This window comes from Trematomus bernacchii, unplaced genomic scaffold, assembly GCF_902827165.1.
Source record: "Trematomus bernacchii unplaced genomic scaffold, fTreBer1.1, whole genome shotgun sequence".
Lineage (NCBI taxonomy): Eukaryota > Metazoa > Chordata > Actinopteri > Perciformes > Nototheniidae > Trematomus > Trematomus bernacchii.
The window spans coordinates 7,731,671-7,747,886 of NW_022987477.1; the positions used below are offsets into that span (position 1 = coordinate 7,731,671).

At 39.2% G+C, this 16,216-nt stretch overlaps 1 protein-coding gene across 1 annotated transcript in view; it reads right to left on the minus strand.

Annotated features, from left to right (window-relative positions):
* The window catches only part of LOC117494760 (cadherin-7-like), a 78,682-nt gene extending 65,231 nt beyond the window's left edge, over positions 1-13,451 (minus strand). The window contains 1 exon segment of the mRNA XM_034145716.1: positions 13,107-13,451. Coding sequence (XP_034001607.1) covers positions 13,107-13,343 — 237 coding nt within the window. The 5' untranslated portion in view covers positions 13,344-13,451.
* Between the last annotated feature and the right edge of the window lie 2,765 nt (positions 13,452-16,216).

Sequence of the window (16,216 nt, forward strand, 5' to 3'; positions counted from 1 at the left end):
GAGGCACTCGTGATCTTTTTTGGGATAGATATAGCTTTCCACAAGTACAACTGATGTCGGAAAATATATCAGGGACATAAATAGTAAGTAATGAACACCATACGGCTGAATTCCACATACTATACCTTAGTAAATGAGATGCAATTAGTCTGTAATGGACATGTATAATAAGCTTCTGTTTGTCTTTGTCACGTATATAATTCAGTTCCATCAGCAACCGTGTTTGCACTTCAACATCCATAATACACTCAAATACAGACCTATGTGCGAGATGACGATTGACATCAGATGTGTTCACTTCTCTTAGTTAGTCGAGAGGTCTCCTGACATTAAAGTTTTTGATGAGGAATCTGTGAATAAAAGCTACAGTAGGCTTTTCAAACATCTTACAGTGGTATTCTTTTATCCAATCATTTCTCTGTTAATACCTGTGGATTCTAGACTTTCAAGCTTATGACAGATTCCCAAACCTTCTAGGTGAGAATAAAGAATTGAATTCACATGAAATAATGAAAGCTCATGTTAAGCATGTGTACAAACAATAGTTAAATAGTGTCAGTATGCATGAAGACACCACAATTGTTTTTAAAACTACCTCTGCATGTGCCCAGTGCAATCAATGTGTCAAATGAAAATGTAAATGCTAATTCTGTTAAGCACACAGCTTCAAATGATGATCTTTAATTGAGTGGATGCCATGTAAAGTAGAAGTGATCATCTACAGGAAAGTAAAATGGATGTAAATGACCCCCTGAAGCATTTATCCATCTGCATTACAGTCCACAGCTAATTAGAATGAAAGCCTATATATAGCTAGCAGTCAACAACAGCTGATGCATGTCCACACTATTCCATATCAGTGTGTTGATGCCAGTCTCTTTAAATAATACTGCATTGCATCAGACTGTGCTATCTTTCTTCACTGTTAGATGTGTGAGAAATACTGAAAATCAATTCGTCTTTTCCACAGTTTATAAATAAAGCACACAGCTACAGTTGATAATATAAAGAATGTCACTTTTGTTCTTTCATTTTACAGACCTTTATATTTGCCGGCTGTAGGGCTTTGTGTGCTTTAATTGGATTTTTCTTTCGGAAAGAAACAATAAAAAAGGAGAATGACAGATATACTGTACATTCAATTCAAACACATAACTTCATTTTCCATTAAACTCGAATTAAAAATCTCAGACATTTATAAAAACATATCCAAGGTTAGTCTTCAAATGTCTTGTTTTGAAAAACAAAATATATTGCAGTTTACAATTATGGAAAAATGCGTTACATTTTCAATCATTTAAAATGAAAATTACTTTATAAAACTATACTTTCAAGTTAAGGGTTGATATTTAAACCAGTGCGCCAAACTCTGAGATGGTACCTATTAGGGCTGTGCGATTATGGCAAAAATCATAATCACGATTATTTTGGTCAATAATTGATATCACGATTATTAAAAACGATTATCCATTTACTTTGAAAACATCCATATATTGAAAAAAAAAATGTGAACAGTATGTTTTTAACAGTTGATTACCCTGAACTTTAAGTATAATTCAACAGAAAAAAAAAAAAAAAAAAAAAAGAAATTACATTTTTTATTTATTTTTTTAATAATAAAAATAATAATCGTTTTATTTCGATTACATTGTTTTCGTAATCGTTGCAAGCCAAAATCGTAATCGAGATTAAAATACGATTAATTGCACAGCCCTAGTACCTATACTATTTCTTTACACTTAAGTTTGGTCACTTTCAAAATGGTCCATCTTAGAACGTTGAAGCAATATAATATTGTAAAACGGCCTGAATTGCACGTGTCCTCAAATAATTAACAAGGATGTTAATTTAGTTTATAAAAGTGGTCCTCATATGAGGATTTTTTAGTGAAGCCTTTGTTGATATGTTAGGTTGGCCAGCATTCTTTTAGTTGCCGGGTTTTGAAAATAAAAAGTGAAATCACGCAAAAAATACAGAAATTGTGCTAATTTGTAAATCTTAAAATCCTGAGATTTGAAGGATTTATATACAATGGAGAAATTAACAATTTACCACTGACTAAATCCAAGGTAGCTAATGGAAACCCAACCATGACTGACTCATGTAATGTGACCTTCTTCACGTAGTCATCAGTTGAACTACACTTTCAGAAAAGCAACCTTTTCCCAGCTTTCTATTTCCCTTGGACCATCTTTCCATAACCAACAAACATGTCCAACACCCACACTGGCATTGAAGTATAGAACCAATCCTGAGCCCTGTGACTCAAGCCTTCCTTTCATTCTTCGGGGAAGGAATGAAAAAGCCTACCTGGATTATACAACGTGATCGAAGAGGATGTGTTGATGAGAAAGAAAGAAAACACGAGAATAATACCATGTCTTTTATACTACCGGCAGTGCTGCTACGATCCAAAGGGATTATAAACAACTCAAACAAGCAGTACTACTTCAAACAATAAAATACCTTATTAAACCCCAACATGAGAGGGCCTTCGGGAAGGAAGACTTTTGATGTGTACACAATCCCTCCAGTGTTGAATATATTTAGTCTTGAACCACAAAAAAAAGAGCAAATCATTCTCCTGACGCCATTCTTCATTGTGAGGGATATCAAAAGCCAAATTCAATAAGAACTTTAGATCATAGCCCAATCCATCTCTGAATCATCTTTGCATAGCCTTAGCCCCCTGGCATAATTTAACACTGTCAGACTATGAACTCATCTCCTCCATAGAAAATGAATGGGCTCGGTTCCAAGAACACGCTATCTTCACAGAAATCCTTCAAACTTCTCTGGAGCCATTGATATCTACTGGAAGGACATAAATGGACTGAAGTGGAATGAAATGTAGTCTAAATGGAGGGGAAATAAGTTGTCTAGCACCTTTAGTATACATTCTATTTATATAGGCCCTGACACCAGCTTACATGTCCTTTTGGTTGTAAGTAGAGGAGGCTTTACAATTGTAAGAAAACACATCACTTTTACAGTTATTTCTATGTACAAATTCCTTTTATAGTGTGTAGAAAGAAAGGAAAATTAGAAGCACAAAGAGCATGCCAAATGAAAGTCTTGAGGCCAGTATGAAAGAACAAATAACAATCAGCACTACCAAAGATCCACCTATGCCTGTTTTCCCTGAAATTGAATGAAAGCTTTGGGGTAAGAGAATGAAAAGAGAGTTGATCCACACACCAGCTCTTTCCAATACAGTTGCTTTGATTAGGAATTTCATGAAGCAACCCTCGGGCACTGAAGTTCTGATCCTGAGTGGATCAGAATCCCTAAATTAGTCATGTGGGGTAAGCAATACAACAAGCATTTAAAATCTAAATGTAAAGCTGTTGCTTGTACCTCAGATGAAGGGAGGCACATTGCATTCTATGAACTATTGGTTTCAAATGCGTTGAAATGTAGTTCAAATCCATACCTCCTTAGCTTGAATTGTGATAACTAGCCTCTTCATAAGGTCAACATTTCAATGTGCCAATACTTTAAATTACAACCAAATATCTTATCTATGAAAAACATGTGAATGCAGTGTAAATGCATAAATAATGCATTGTGACAGTTAGAGATTAGTAGGACCATACCTAGTGGGGGTTAGGCCTGCATTGTGATTGGATATCTTTCTTCTAGAAGCAAATGTTACTCGGGAAAAAAGTTGGCTTAAGCTTCTCCTAACCTGGGATGTGGAATGTCAGCTGAGCATAATCAGGAAGTATAGAGAGCTTATCCACACCTGTAGTAAATGCAGGACTTGGGGATTTGGCCTGTATGTTATTATCCAGATAAAGATCATATGTCAATATCAGGTGTTATTACCGAAAAAACACCATCCAATCTGCCAAGGTGAAAAATCGGTTGTCCTGTACCACAACATTGATAGTTGAGGCAGGGGATGGAGTTCAAATATTTACATTCTGTGATCAAATTGTCATCTATATGCAAATAAATTAAAAGATACACCAGTGAATTCAACACTTGCAAATCAAAGATCGAAATCGTAATAACCAAGAGCCCTACTTCTTCTCTGAGGCTATTGAACGGACAAAAACAAAGTGCGCATTATCTCTGTTGTCCTGCTGCCAAGCGTAGTTTTTTATACAATGAAGCGGTGACAGCATCTTGGGCTGCTACCAACACGGTCGGCAAATGATAAACTACACCTCCATGGGCAAAAGGTACAGAGGCACCATAGTGAATCACCGACATTAGTCCGATGACTGGCTCATACAATACCTTAATAGCCTTGTGTTACTATGCACGGATTCTCTCTCCACAGAGCAATGAGCCACATCGTATTGCTATTCAACTCACAAAGCATGAAGCAAAAAAAAGTTGACCACATTATTAAAGGCTTGCAACTATGACCTGACTTGCGATACATCTTTTTAGCTGCCACCATTTTGTTAACGATGCCCTGTGTGATGTGACATATGTAAACAGAAGAGCCCTGATATGGACATTTCAACACGACTCAAAGTGATGTTTGTGCGTGATTTCCATGCTTTCAGAGCCAATGCCAAGTAAGGGAGTAATAGTAAAAAAGGCTATTATAAGAGATTTCCCAGTACATGTAGGTCATTTTTATTCCCTGTGGAAATATAGGCTTTTTTAGGATTAGGCGCTATGATTCATTATGACTGAATTTAATTACAGCAAGAGGTGGCCAATGCACGCCTGGTTTTAACATATATCCATGGGATGGTAAATGTCTGGAGGAGGGCGTGAGGGGGTTGGGTTGTGTAAAGTGTGTGTTTACTTGTGTGTGTGTGTGTCTTTGTGTGGGAATGTGGTAGGAGAGGAAGCTTCAGGTTACTTAAGCAGAGCTGCCATACATGCACTCGCACACACACATACACGCACATGTAAAAGCAGATTACTGAGAGTAATCAAGTTAAGGTGAGAGAGCAAATGTATTTCTACTCCTTCTAGCATTAAAAAAAGAAAAACAGCCTTACAGTATACGTCAGAATTAACCGTAAGAGCATTATTGTAAACACAAAGTGCATGCAAATGACTATGAAGACGGTATACCATTAATATAAATCATGCAAGCAACCACTTTGTAATAGCAATTCATTATTGTCAGTGGAAGATGGGGTGTCTGTTGTACCTTCAAAGCGCTGTCAAATGGGCTGCAGTAACTCAAATCTATATCAATCATATAATTGAACCTTGTTACAATATGTTTAGCCCTTTTAATGGCATGACAACATGGGATGGGCCTCCACTTTGGTCCAGACTGAATTATGTGTTGCTATTGAAGGGATTGCCCAGATGAAAGAAAGAAAAAACTCAAATTTGACCGCACCTACTGGAAAATAATAATCTGTTTTCAGGCACTGACACAGAGAGAACTCCAACACCTTTGGACCCTGCGTCTTACATCTTGGATGAGAAAGGAAATGGACTGAGATGCAACAAGGCAGAGAGGTTTTACGGCATCTTTAACAGTTATAGATAGTATATGTTTACTACATTTCAAGCTGTTTAAAAAAAAAAAAAAAAAAAAATCTATTTTACATTTGAAAGAAGGCTTTATTTAACGTTTGATTCATACATATTCATGTTTGAAAATGTGCTATTTCAAAGATGTGTGAAAAGAAAGGCTTACTGATATTACAACTAAAGTTATTTATTTTATAATGATGTCTTGGTTTCCCTGTCAGAAGAGTGGGAATACATTTAACAACACAAAATGATTGGAAGCCTAAATTGTATTTTTAAAAACAGAATTTGAGCAGAATTTTACAATTGTTGCTTCCATAGTTTCAGTATGGGTCAAATCGGAAGTCATATTTCACTTTGTAAAGTGTTAAAGGTGGACATTTTCAAAAGTTATTCTCTACTGGTTGTTATTTTACCACTTCTGAAGACTTGCTCGCTTTTCATTGCATTGTCTTGTCTGATTGTGTTATAATTGACTGAGGACTGAGGTTGGAGTTTACTGGGGTGTTTATTGGGTGGGGTGATAATAAAGTAAAGCTCAGTCTTTCTTTTCTTCCTAATCACAAATACATGTGTACAACATCATAGAATGTACAGTATATGTGACCAAATCCTAATTTCAGCCAAGATTGACTTACTTTCTTTCCACGCATGAGACATAATACCTCTGGTTTGGAATCATTGGTGATGGGTTGCTTTAATGGTACTCTCCAACATAGGGTTACAACTCCCAAAAACCCAGATAAGGTTATACTAAAACTAGTAATTGAGTTTCACCTTCACAAATCTACCTCTTTTAATCCAATTATCCTTCCTTCTGTTAACATGAAAAAGGAAACCAGGTTTCTCACTTAGATAAATGCTTCTGAAATTAGACTAAGGCTGGAAGTGGGGAATAATCAGATTACCATGAAGCATAAATGTTTGTTAAATTCAAAGGAGATCCAAAGACTTTAAAGCTGGGGTCTCATAAGCCATAGAGGGTGATACAGTATATATAAATCTCAAAATACAATGGGTAATTCTGTAATGGTATATGTGGTAAAAAATGGAAAAGAGGAAACTCAATATCTCCAAAAATGTACTTTAAGGTTTTTTAATACAGAATCTGGAGCATGGGGATTTCTCTGATCCAGTAGCCATTACTCCACTATAACCTTACATGGTAAATAGTTGTTTGCTAGTGTATCAATTCTCAGAATATCAAATTAAGAACCATTAAGAAAACATTTGTAATACCTCAATCTCATGTCTAATGGTGTATCAGGCTGTATGAAAACCAATTTCAGAGATCAAACTGCTATCATTTCATACTGATATTATGTGGAATGTAATTAGTCAGTGCATCAAAAAAGAGAAGTGTGATATAATATATCTGTGAGGAGCAGAAGTCAAGTAGCAAACAGACGTCTGACCAGGATTTCTCACTTACGTCACGTCACGTCAATTAACTGAATTCACTAAAAGGTAAGTGGTCTTCTCACCTCTTCTTTAAACCACGTCTACGAGGAACAACTGTCAGACATTTAACAGACTGCTTTGAACGGCTGTTGAGCCCGGCACGATTACATTATTCATCGAAATGGAGAACGTTTGATACGACCATTACACCAAACATTGTACTGTAGTCTCCAAGCCACATGTTATCAATTTTGTAGAGGGGAAGAAAAAAAAAGAGATAGGAAGAATCTTCACTTTTGTGTGCATTCATAGTACATCTATACTCTCAGCACAGGTGGAGGACCTCCCTTGAATTATTCACGATCAGACCTGTTGGGGATGTGAAAAATCCAATACCTCAGCACTTCAGGAAATATCCGCAACGCCATGATAAAAGAGGCACATAAAAGAAAATTCAGACAAAAAAAAAAAATCTATCTCACAACTCCCGTTCTGCCACAATAGACCTTCATATTTAATTAGCTTATACAGTATTACAGGCTCCAAGAAAGAGGATCCAAATGTCACAATGATGTACCTTTGTTTCTATCAAGCCATAAACGGACCACCGTAAATTTGAAGAGCTGAAGCCGAGAGGTGAGACAAGGGGAGAGTGAGTAAATCCTGAGCTCTAAATAACAACTTTAGTTTGCCAAAAAGACAAACTGCTTGTGTGATGAGTGCAAACACATGAGAAGTAAATCAATGTACAAGGCCAAAAACGAACATCTGGGTTATTTCTCTTTCACCTACTTGGACAGGTGTGTTTGGTCAACAATGGTGTGGACAAAGTATAGGAAGAATTCTGGGATGTAGTTCTTCTCATGCCCTGAGAACAACATTTTAATTTGACAGATTTGTCAAATTTAGAATGTGTTTGCAGAAACGATTCTGAGTTAATGTCTGGAAGTAGCTGCAGACCTGCAATCTAAAAAGGTCTGTTTTTTTTGAACGCCCTATTAGCCCTGTCTCAGGATTGCGTAAAGGTGTACAAATAGTGAGTAATTGACATCTCTCGTTCTCCTGTTAGTATTGCTATGTGTTAGGGCGGGTATGCTCTCACCATTATAATCCTTCCTCTTCTCTTTAGGGACATCATGCAATTCCGAAGGCTTCACCAAATGTCTGGAGGTTAAACACAACTTCATGACATCTCACAAAATATAAACAGCATTTAACAGCACTTAAGTCAGAAATGTGTTCAATTCTTTTTTTGTGTGTCTGGATTTTTGTCATATTTAAAAATGTATTGGGATAAAAGGACAGAGATTTAAGAACTACCTGATTTGCTAGAACAATATTTACCAAATGTAAATTCTACTGTTACTTTTGGTTAGCCCCACACAATTATTGTATCGCTACAAAAGATTTAGCCTTTACAACCAAACCTTTCAAAAGTAGACAATAATGAAACAATAAGTGTGATAAATGCAACATTTCCTATAGTTTCCTTCTTTTTCTCTAGGATCGTGATCATAGAGGTAATTTTGAAACAAGTTTGACAGCTGAGGTTGAACGATGAATTCAACAATTTGGAAAACAAAGCTTTTGAACATATATGTTTTCAGGTAACTTTCTGGTTTCCTAGCAACTGCTCATAGCCAAGAAAGTCTGGAACGTAACGATCCGCAAAACAGCCACTTGTCATTTTCGATTCTTTTGTTTATGGAGTAAGCAATCTAAATATAAAGTGTTAATTAGTGAGCTTTGAGGAGCTAGCTAGCTCTTTCAGGCTAGCTGTTAAGCTAAGCTAACTCTGCTGGCTTTAGCATCATAGACCGCCATGAGAGTGGAATTGATTTTTATGTGAATCCACATTGGAAAGCAAATAAGCGTATTTTGTAAAATGTGAATTATTTTGCTTTTCGCTTTCGAGGCAGTATCTCGTTTTGGTTAAGGTCAGGTTAATGTTAAAAAAATATGGTTATTTACACACTAAAATGCGTGGTGTCAACTTGGTGAACCCATAAATGTGTGCCAACATATTTAAAAAGACTGAAACTGAGCTGCCATTTCTATAACACACTATACTCCTTTGCAATTGTTAATTGGATGCATAAGGGTATCTCAGTTCCAGCTGGTAATTAATAATTTACAGGTTATTGCATGTTTGAGTTTTGAATCAGTCCCAGTGTACACACCACAGCGTTGACCTTGCTCTGACCTCGTTACTGGACAAAAACTGCCCTGATGTTGACTTCCAGTCGTGGCCCTATATGTGAGAGGGAAGGAGTAAACAATGTTCCCCCTGTCCTCTCCCCTACCCCGCTGATAACTACCCTCTAGTCTGGTTCACACTGCCGTCTTCATCCTCTTTGATTCCTTGGCTCAGATAAAGGCTTTCCCAACCCTCCTAGAGGCCCCCAGGATGTCTCATGAGCTCCCCTCTCTGTGAGCCCTTGTCCCTGGGTACTGTGTGTATGATGTCCCCCCCCCCCCCCCCCCCCCCTGTCAGCTTGAATCACCCTGCTCCCCAGCTCATGCTGCTCCCGATGTGTTCGCGGCACCAGCGAATGTGAGTAGATGCTATTGAGACTGACCTTTCTGCGAGAGCACCCTGCGCCCTATGATTCTAACCCATTTGACAGTGAGCGTCTAATAGAATGCTAATGAAGTAGCGTGTATAGCAACTGCTGCGCTGTCTCCATTGTAATTATCTGTGGGATTATCCCCTGATGATTATTAAACCGAATCACTGCCATGCGCAACACGGGACTCATGCTACCGGGTCAGAAATGACTAATGATGCATGCTCACAACAATGCATAATGGTTGTGATCAAACTGTAAAACTTGTTGCAGTAGGAACATGAACGTTTCCTGTGTCCCATGTGTAGGAGACGGGCAATTTCCCTTTCTTCAGTCTCACTTGAAGATCTGACAGCAAGCTAAGAGATTCTTCCATCAGGGGATGTTTTTCCATTTGAGGCTCTTTTATTTGTATTGGAAGGAGTCCTTCTGTGAGTGTGAGTCTGAATGCAGCCAGAATTATAAAGTGAAGTAAATAAGCCCATCCATTACTCTGATGGTTAGCCGGACTGCCAAATTTGAATGTGTGTGTTGGCACCACCCAAGATGTGAGGCAACACAAACTATAAAAATGATATGTCCTAAAACAAAAGATCAGAACATGTGTTGGAAAATAACATGCCTGCGAACGATGCTTATTCAGCAGAAGCTAGATTGGTACGTGTCAACACTTGCGAATATTTAGTCGCATGAACACCCAGTAGAAAATGCTAATCAAATCATGTTTACAAGTAAGTGTTTGCTAAGTGGATGAGTTGCTGCGGCTTGTTTGCTTGTTTCAATATGTGCGTCACCAATTTGCCGCCGTGCAGTTTGTTCCCTAATGTATGTTTCCACCGGCCTGATGTGACTGCAGCTGATTCCAGGCCAGTACACTTACCCGAGGCACAGTGCCAAGGCATAATAGGACATTTGGTTGTGAAATTCCAAATCTGACAGAAAGCATTAAAGCCAAGCAGAGTGCAGATGCAAAGGAAGCAGCCAGGCCAAAGTGATGACTTCTCATTTCCTACCAACTATATCATATTTCCCTTTGCTTGCAGCCAAATAAATGAACTAATTGTGCAGCGAGGGTGCCATTGTTTGGACACAGTGTCTATTGTTTTTCATTTGAGATACACTCACACACATGTGACACAAACCATTACTGTTAATGCAACTCTGGTGTTTTTGCCTATGATCTGTTAGAGTTTTAAAGCTGAGTGCGTAGCTTTGGCTAAATGTGGCAAAAGAAAATCCATTAAGGGCATTCTGTTGACATGGCGGGACCTTCCATGTCGCTTACACTGAGTCACAAGGTCAGGGGTGGCCCGCTCTGACTTTTTGAAGCAGCCGCCACCCTCGTGATACCAAAAGAACACACACTATGTGACAACCGTGATCTTGGGGAACAAATAATGTGACAGCTTCTCAAGCTCCCAGGCAGACGGCCCTGCCTGCGGGGAGTAAGTGAATCTGATTTTTCAGATTCCTGAAAGGGTTAGATTGAGCTTGGGCACGAGGTCAGATGAAAACATGTAGCCCAGTCTGTTGTTTTCACATGTGCCCTACACTGTTATCACTATAAACACACACAAACATGAACCATAACAAATCATAAATGTGCTCCCTTTTAGAAAAAGGATGGGCAAATGTGTGTATTCACTAGGGATAAGCATATCTCTACACATCTATGAATTAATAATCAGCATGTTCACGTCCCTGGGGATTTACTAACAAGAAAAGCAATCAAACATAAGGGAATGTAAAAGAAAAGAAACACTAGAAATCCCTACTACACTGGACTTTCTTCTTTCGATAGTAAACACAGCACAAGGACAAAACAGACGTTCACAGCAAAATACTCAGTCGGATAGAGTGGATATCTGGGGACACACATCAGACAAGACTGGATTTGAAGATACTTTGGACAAGACATGACCTTTAGCTGAACTGCAGCAATGTCACAAATAAGCTCATTCTGATTTAGGTGCTTTCCTGCAGCATCCCTCTGGCGACAAACTCAAAGGGAGAACAATAGGACCGTCAAATGTATCCTAATTCCAGATGGAGACGCTAATCCAGTTCAGAGGCAGCGAAGAAATGGGCTTGTGAGAGCAGACCCTGCAAATACATGCAGATGAGAATGATTATCCTGCAGATGAGTGGAAAGATGAAAACTAATTTAATAATAAGACCAGAAAATTCTCCAAGATAACAGGGATCTGGAGAGCAATCCAAGACCCATCTGGCCTGCTTACACACTGGAGCCATCTTCCAGGCGGGAGCTGTCCACTTAGAGGGTGGTGCTGAAAGCTTTGTGAACACCACACACACGCAATTTCTACATATAGAAGGGAATATGTTGTTGATATTATGAATGCTTATCAGTACATAGTATATTGAGATTATTATCCCTCTATTTGACTTCATTATAGCCACTCAATCTGCTTTATCATTTAACAATAGGTCATCTTACCATGCCATACCAGTTTTGTGTCAGCTATAGTAACTATTTACTTCTGTAGTGGAGTGTAACTACTTTTATTTTCTCGATATTCAGAACTTAAGTACACTTGAGATGATTGTAAGTACATTTTACTTGACCTTTTTTTTATTTTATACATGTTTCGTACACCTACTTCGGACGGAAATAATGTACTTTTATCTGTATAACATGTATTTGACATCTATAATAACAAGTGTTTGAATGTTAAGGTACCTGTGCCTGCATTTTACATGAGTATTTCTACTTTATGATACGTAATACTTCACCTTGACTACATCCCAAGGGGAATATTGTACTATTTACTCCCAACAAATAGTGGTGGAATGTAAATATGTATGTTGGGTCAAGTTTTTTGATATTTTGATGTACCTATATATGTAATTTCCTTGATTATGTCCATGTTATGCTACCTCAAACTTCTACTCCACTACATCTTACAGGGAAAGAATGCACTTTGTACTTCCCTACAAGTGGCAGCTTTGAGTTACTTTGCTGACTTACAATGAAAAAAATGACAAGCTTATAAATAACAATAAAATGTTAAAATTAACAGCAATTCATACCAGCTCAACAGTGAAATGCTGCTTACATCCATCCATTTTTACCGGAGAAAGTGAAAATAGGAGTGTTACTGAATCTCAGAAATGCATGATGAGTCACTTAGTCGGTACACCCTCACTTAAACTATGCCATTTGTAAAGTTGGGAAGTTTTAATCCTATATATCTGCCAAAACATGCATTACTTTGATGTATCTGCTTGTACCTTGGCAGAACACCTACAGTACAAAGACACATTTGATATACCTTTTTCCTGGAGACTGATTACGATGCAAATTACCTTGTCACGTCGTACACAGGCCTTTTAACTGAAACTGCGGATTTGTTCGAGCACATAGTTCAGCCCGGCAGGAATAAAATACCTTCCTACGCTGTGTTATGTCTTGTCATTTGTTTTACACTTTATATAGGGCACTGGGATTATGTATAACTCACTGCTGTGCCCCAGTTTCTGCAGGTCATTATGGTAAGAGGTTATTGATATGTGTATTAGTATACAGACGCACTAAACCTGCTGCCAGATGTGCACAAATAAGATATGTGTCAATCATATTTTATAAGCAGAGAATTTGTTCTTTTTAATATGCATGTAACATGACATTGTAAAGCAGTGATAACACGGTCAGTAGCTTACCTTGCCAACATAGAGTGGTTCATTTCCTGTGTACTCCTCCAAAACGAAGAACTGGTTCCATACCCAGCTGCGTTTGTGCCTGTGCAGGGCATCCCAGGGGTCTGGATCAGAGTGTGGGGACTTCTCCAGATCCCCAGAGCTGGGATTCAGCCCCCAGCAGCCCCTCTCCCGCGAGGGAAACAGGAGTGCCAGGAGAGCCAGGGCTCTGCATATGCCCGAGCAACACCACCCCATCATCTGGATCCCCTCCAAAAAGCACCGACGCCAGAAAAAAAAGAGCAAAAAAAAAAGGGAAAAGAAAATAGACAGTACGGCTGAAATGTCAAAACCCTCAGGGTTTTATCCACACAGTCCTGACCCTGTGTTTCACCAAAGAGCAAGAGCAGTCAGACCATGAAAAGAGCACATGGGTTGACAAAGAGTCAAGCTCTGCATTTTTCTGTCTTGCTCTTCTTTTTTCCTGATTGGAGACGAAAAGTGGGGTAATTCCCTCCACTTAGGAGCCAGGGAGTTGACATTAAAGCTGGGTAACAGGGTCAGTGGCGACCAGGCAGGCTTCAACACAGGCTGTATAATTGGCACCTATCAGAACAGAGAGAGAGGGAAGGGGGGAAAAAGGGAGAGACAGAGACACAGAGGAGAGAAGAGAGAAAGTACCGTCAGCAAAATTGCCTCTGTGACCGCAGTCACTTTAGGCAGCAAGTAATGTGCTTGCTGATGCAATGATAATGACGTTTTTCACCAATTCTGGAGAAATTGATCAAAAATGAGTAGACAGTAAATCTTGTACATACAATCAACACAATATCCTTCACCCAAACGCCTGGCAAAGATAAATGGAGGGAGGTCAAAATGTTAATAAAGGGACGATGGAGGGGGAAATGACCTGCAGGGAGATTTCACAGAGAATGAAACAACAGCGGCCGCGTTGAATAACAATCACATGCCATTCAGCTGGCTCCCAATTATCTGGGCTTTACCTCACCAAGGTCATTATTGTGTCACATTTTCTTTGTATAAGAGCGTGGCATAATGGTGGCGGGGCTCGCCACTCAACACTAACAAGCCACATGATCTGTGTGGCGAGCTCTCATCATCGAGATTAAAAATAAATCTGAGCTGTCAGCAGCACGATGGCCCGAGTGCTCCTGACCTCTACTCTCAGCAGTCTGTTTGCCGGCCTGAGCACATGCACGGGGGATCCGTCTCCCCGCCGTCGTCATGCCGATCCCCCAAGATGCAAGAACATGAAGACTTGTCAGAGTAAAGAAAAGCATCAGCGCCTGACTGATAATGTTCTTCGTGTCACAACACATCCTGGCAGGCCCGAGTAGTTGTGCAATTACATTAAACTTCATAATATCGCTGGTGTTATCTGCCTAATTTGAAATTCAGTAAATGTTTTGAAGGAGGAACATTAAAACACACACTTTGCTGGGAGATTTTCGCAATATCTTGAAACTGACAGAAATGACATTTAAACTTCAGGAGGTCTTCTGAAAGCAGGCGTTTAAACAACTCCGCCACACATATATTTATTTCCTCCCTGACCTCTCTTTCCCTCTCCTCTACACAGGAGTATTGGCAGGGCCCTGGACGAGGAAGGTAATTGCTTTGGCATAAAGTGACCTCTTTCTTCCAACACAGATTCTTGAGTTCTCATTTTGCTTCCTCTCTGTTCCCCCTGGCTAAATAAAAAGAGCACACTACACTTCCTGTGGAAGTCATTTGTTTTATTTTGCTGTGGCAAAGTCATTATTTGGTGTTAATTATCAACTTAGGAATAAATAATAACAGCACGATTGTCACCTCTGCAGGCAGCTAGACGGGTTTTGGAAGCATCTAGCACATTGGAGGTTTCTTTATTATTATTTTTTTTTCTTTAAACATGTTTTTCTTCCTCTTTCTAGTCAAGTTACACAAAACACACAAACACCTACAAGGCAAGGCTTTATCCAAGAAGCCATACATCTGTAGAAACACCCTGAACTCCTTTAATGGGGAATGGAATGCACGCTATAGGCTGCAACACATGAACGTGCACACACATACAGAGTCACCGCCTGTGCATGACAATGTAGGTGGAAAGTGGAGCAGATCTGGCTGCAGGGGTTGTGAAGGCAGGTTGCAGCGGTGGTATTGGGGGGGGGGGGGGGGGGGGGCGGCGCAGGGTCAGTTTGAGCCAGGTGGCCAGGTTAATGCTTTCATTACGCTGAACAAACCCTGAGATGGGAGGCAGATACAGACAGGAGATAACACTAATGCTCTTTAGGGTGCAGCAGATATTGGCTTGTTATTAAATGAGCTTTGGCTGATTTGCTGTGTAGTGAATTTGTCGAGATTATTAAGCAATTCATGCTGCAGAGAAAATCAATCTTTTCAATTCATTTTCATTGTTAATCATTTGAAAGATTAAAAGCACCCAACGCCAAATCTAGCTTGAAATTGGTAGTTATACTCGCAAACAAGCAGATGAATGTGTGTTTCATGGACATTTGTCCTTCTTCTTGTTATAGTCAGGTGATTGACAGCAAGCGGAGTGTAATGCACTACAGCTCTGATAGGAACACACTCGACTCGGGCACAATGAAGTGACAATGAGGCAGAAAAAAAATAGAAAACTCGGGCAGAAAAAACAAATGCAGGCGTTGTGTCGTCTGTGATGGATTATCTCACTGGGTGGAAGTTGTTTTTGTACAGGAGTGAAAGCCAGTTCCTGATGTCTTCAAATATTATGAGTGAGAGTGGAGCTACATTAAAAACCAAGAAAAACGAGGGATGGGAGAATTGTACAAAACAGAATAATTGCTTTAATATCAGATATCAACCCATTTTAAAGGCCTTCTAGCTTGTAATAATTCTGCTTTTAAGCAATGGCAATGTTTTGGTGCCAAATGCTCTAAGAGCTGGTACCTTTTTTCTCATTATTTACCAATATTGAAATATCAGCATAAAATACAATCTACTGGCCAACTCAGCCGAGCCTTTTAAAGATAATGCTCAAAGTCCATGCTGGACTCCCTGTGGATAAGCAGACTCTTTGTTGGGGCGAAAGTGTCAAAGCGATGAAGGGAAATTAAGTGAAAATGTGAGATAAAGCCGTGAATGTA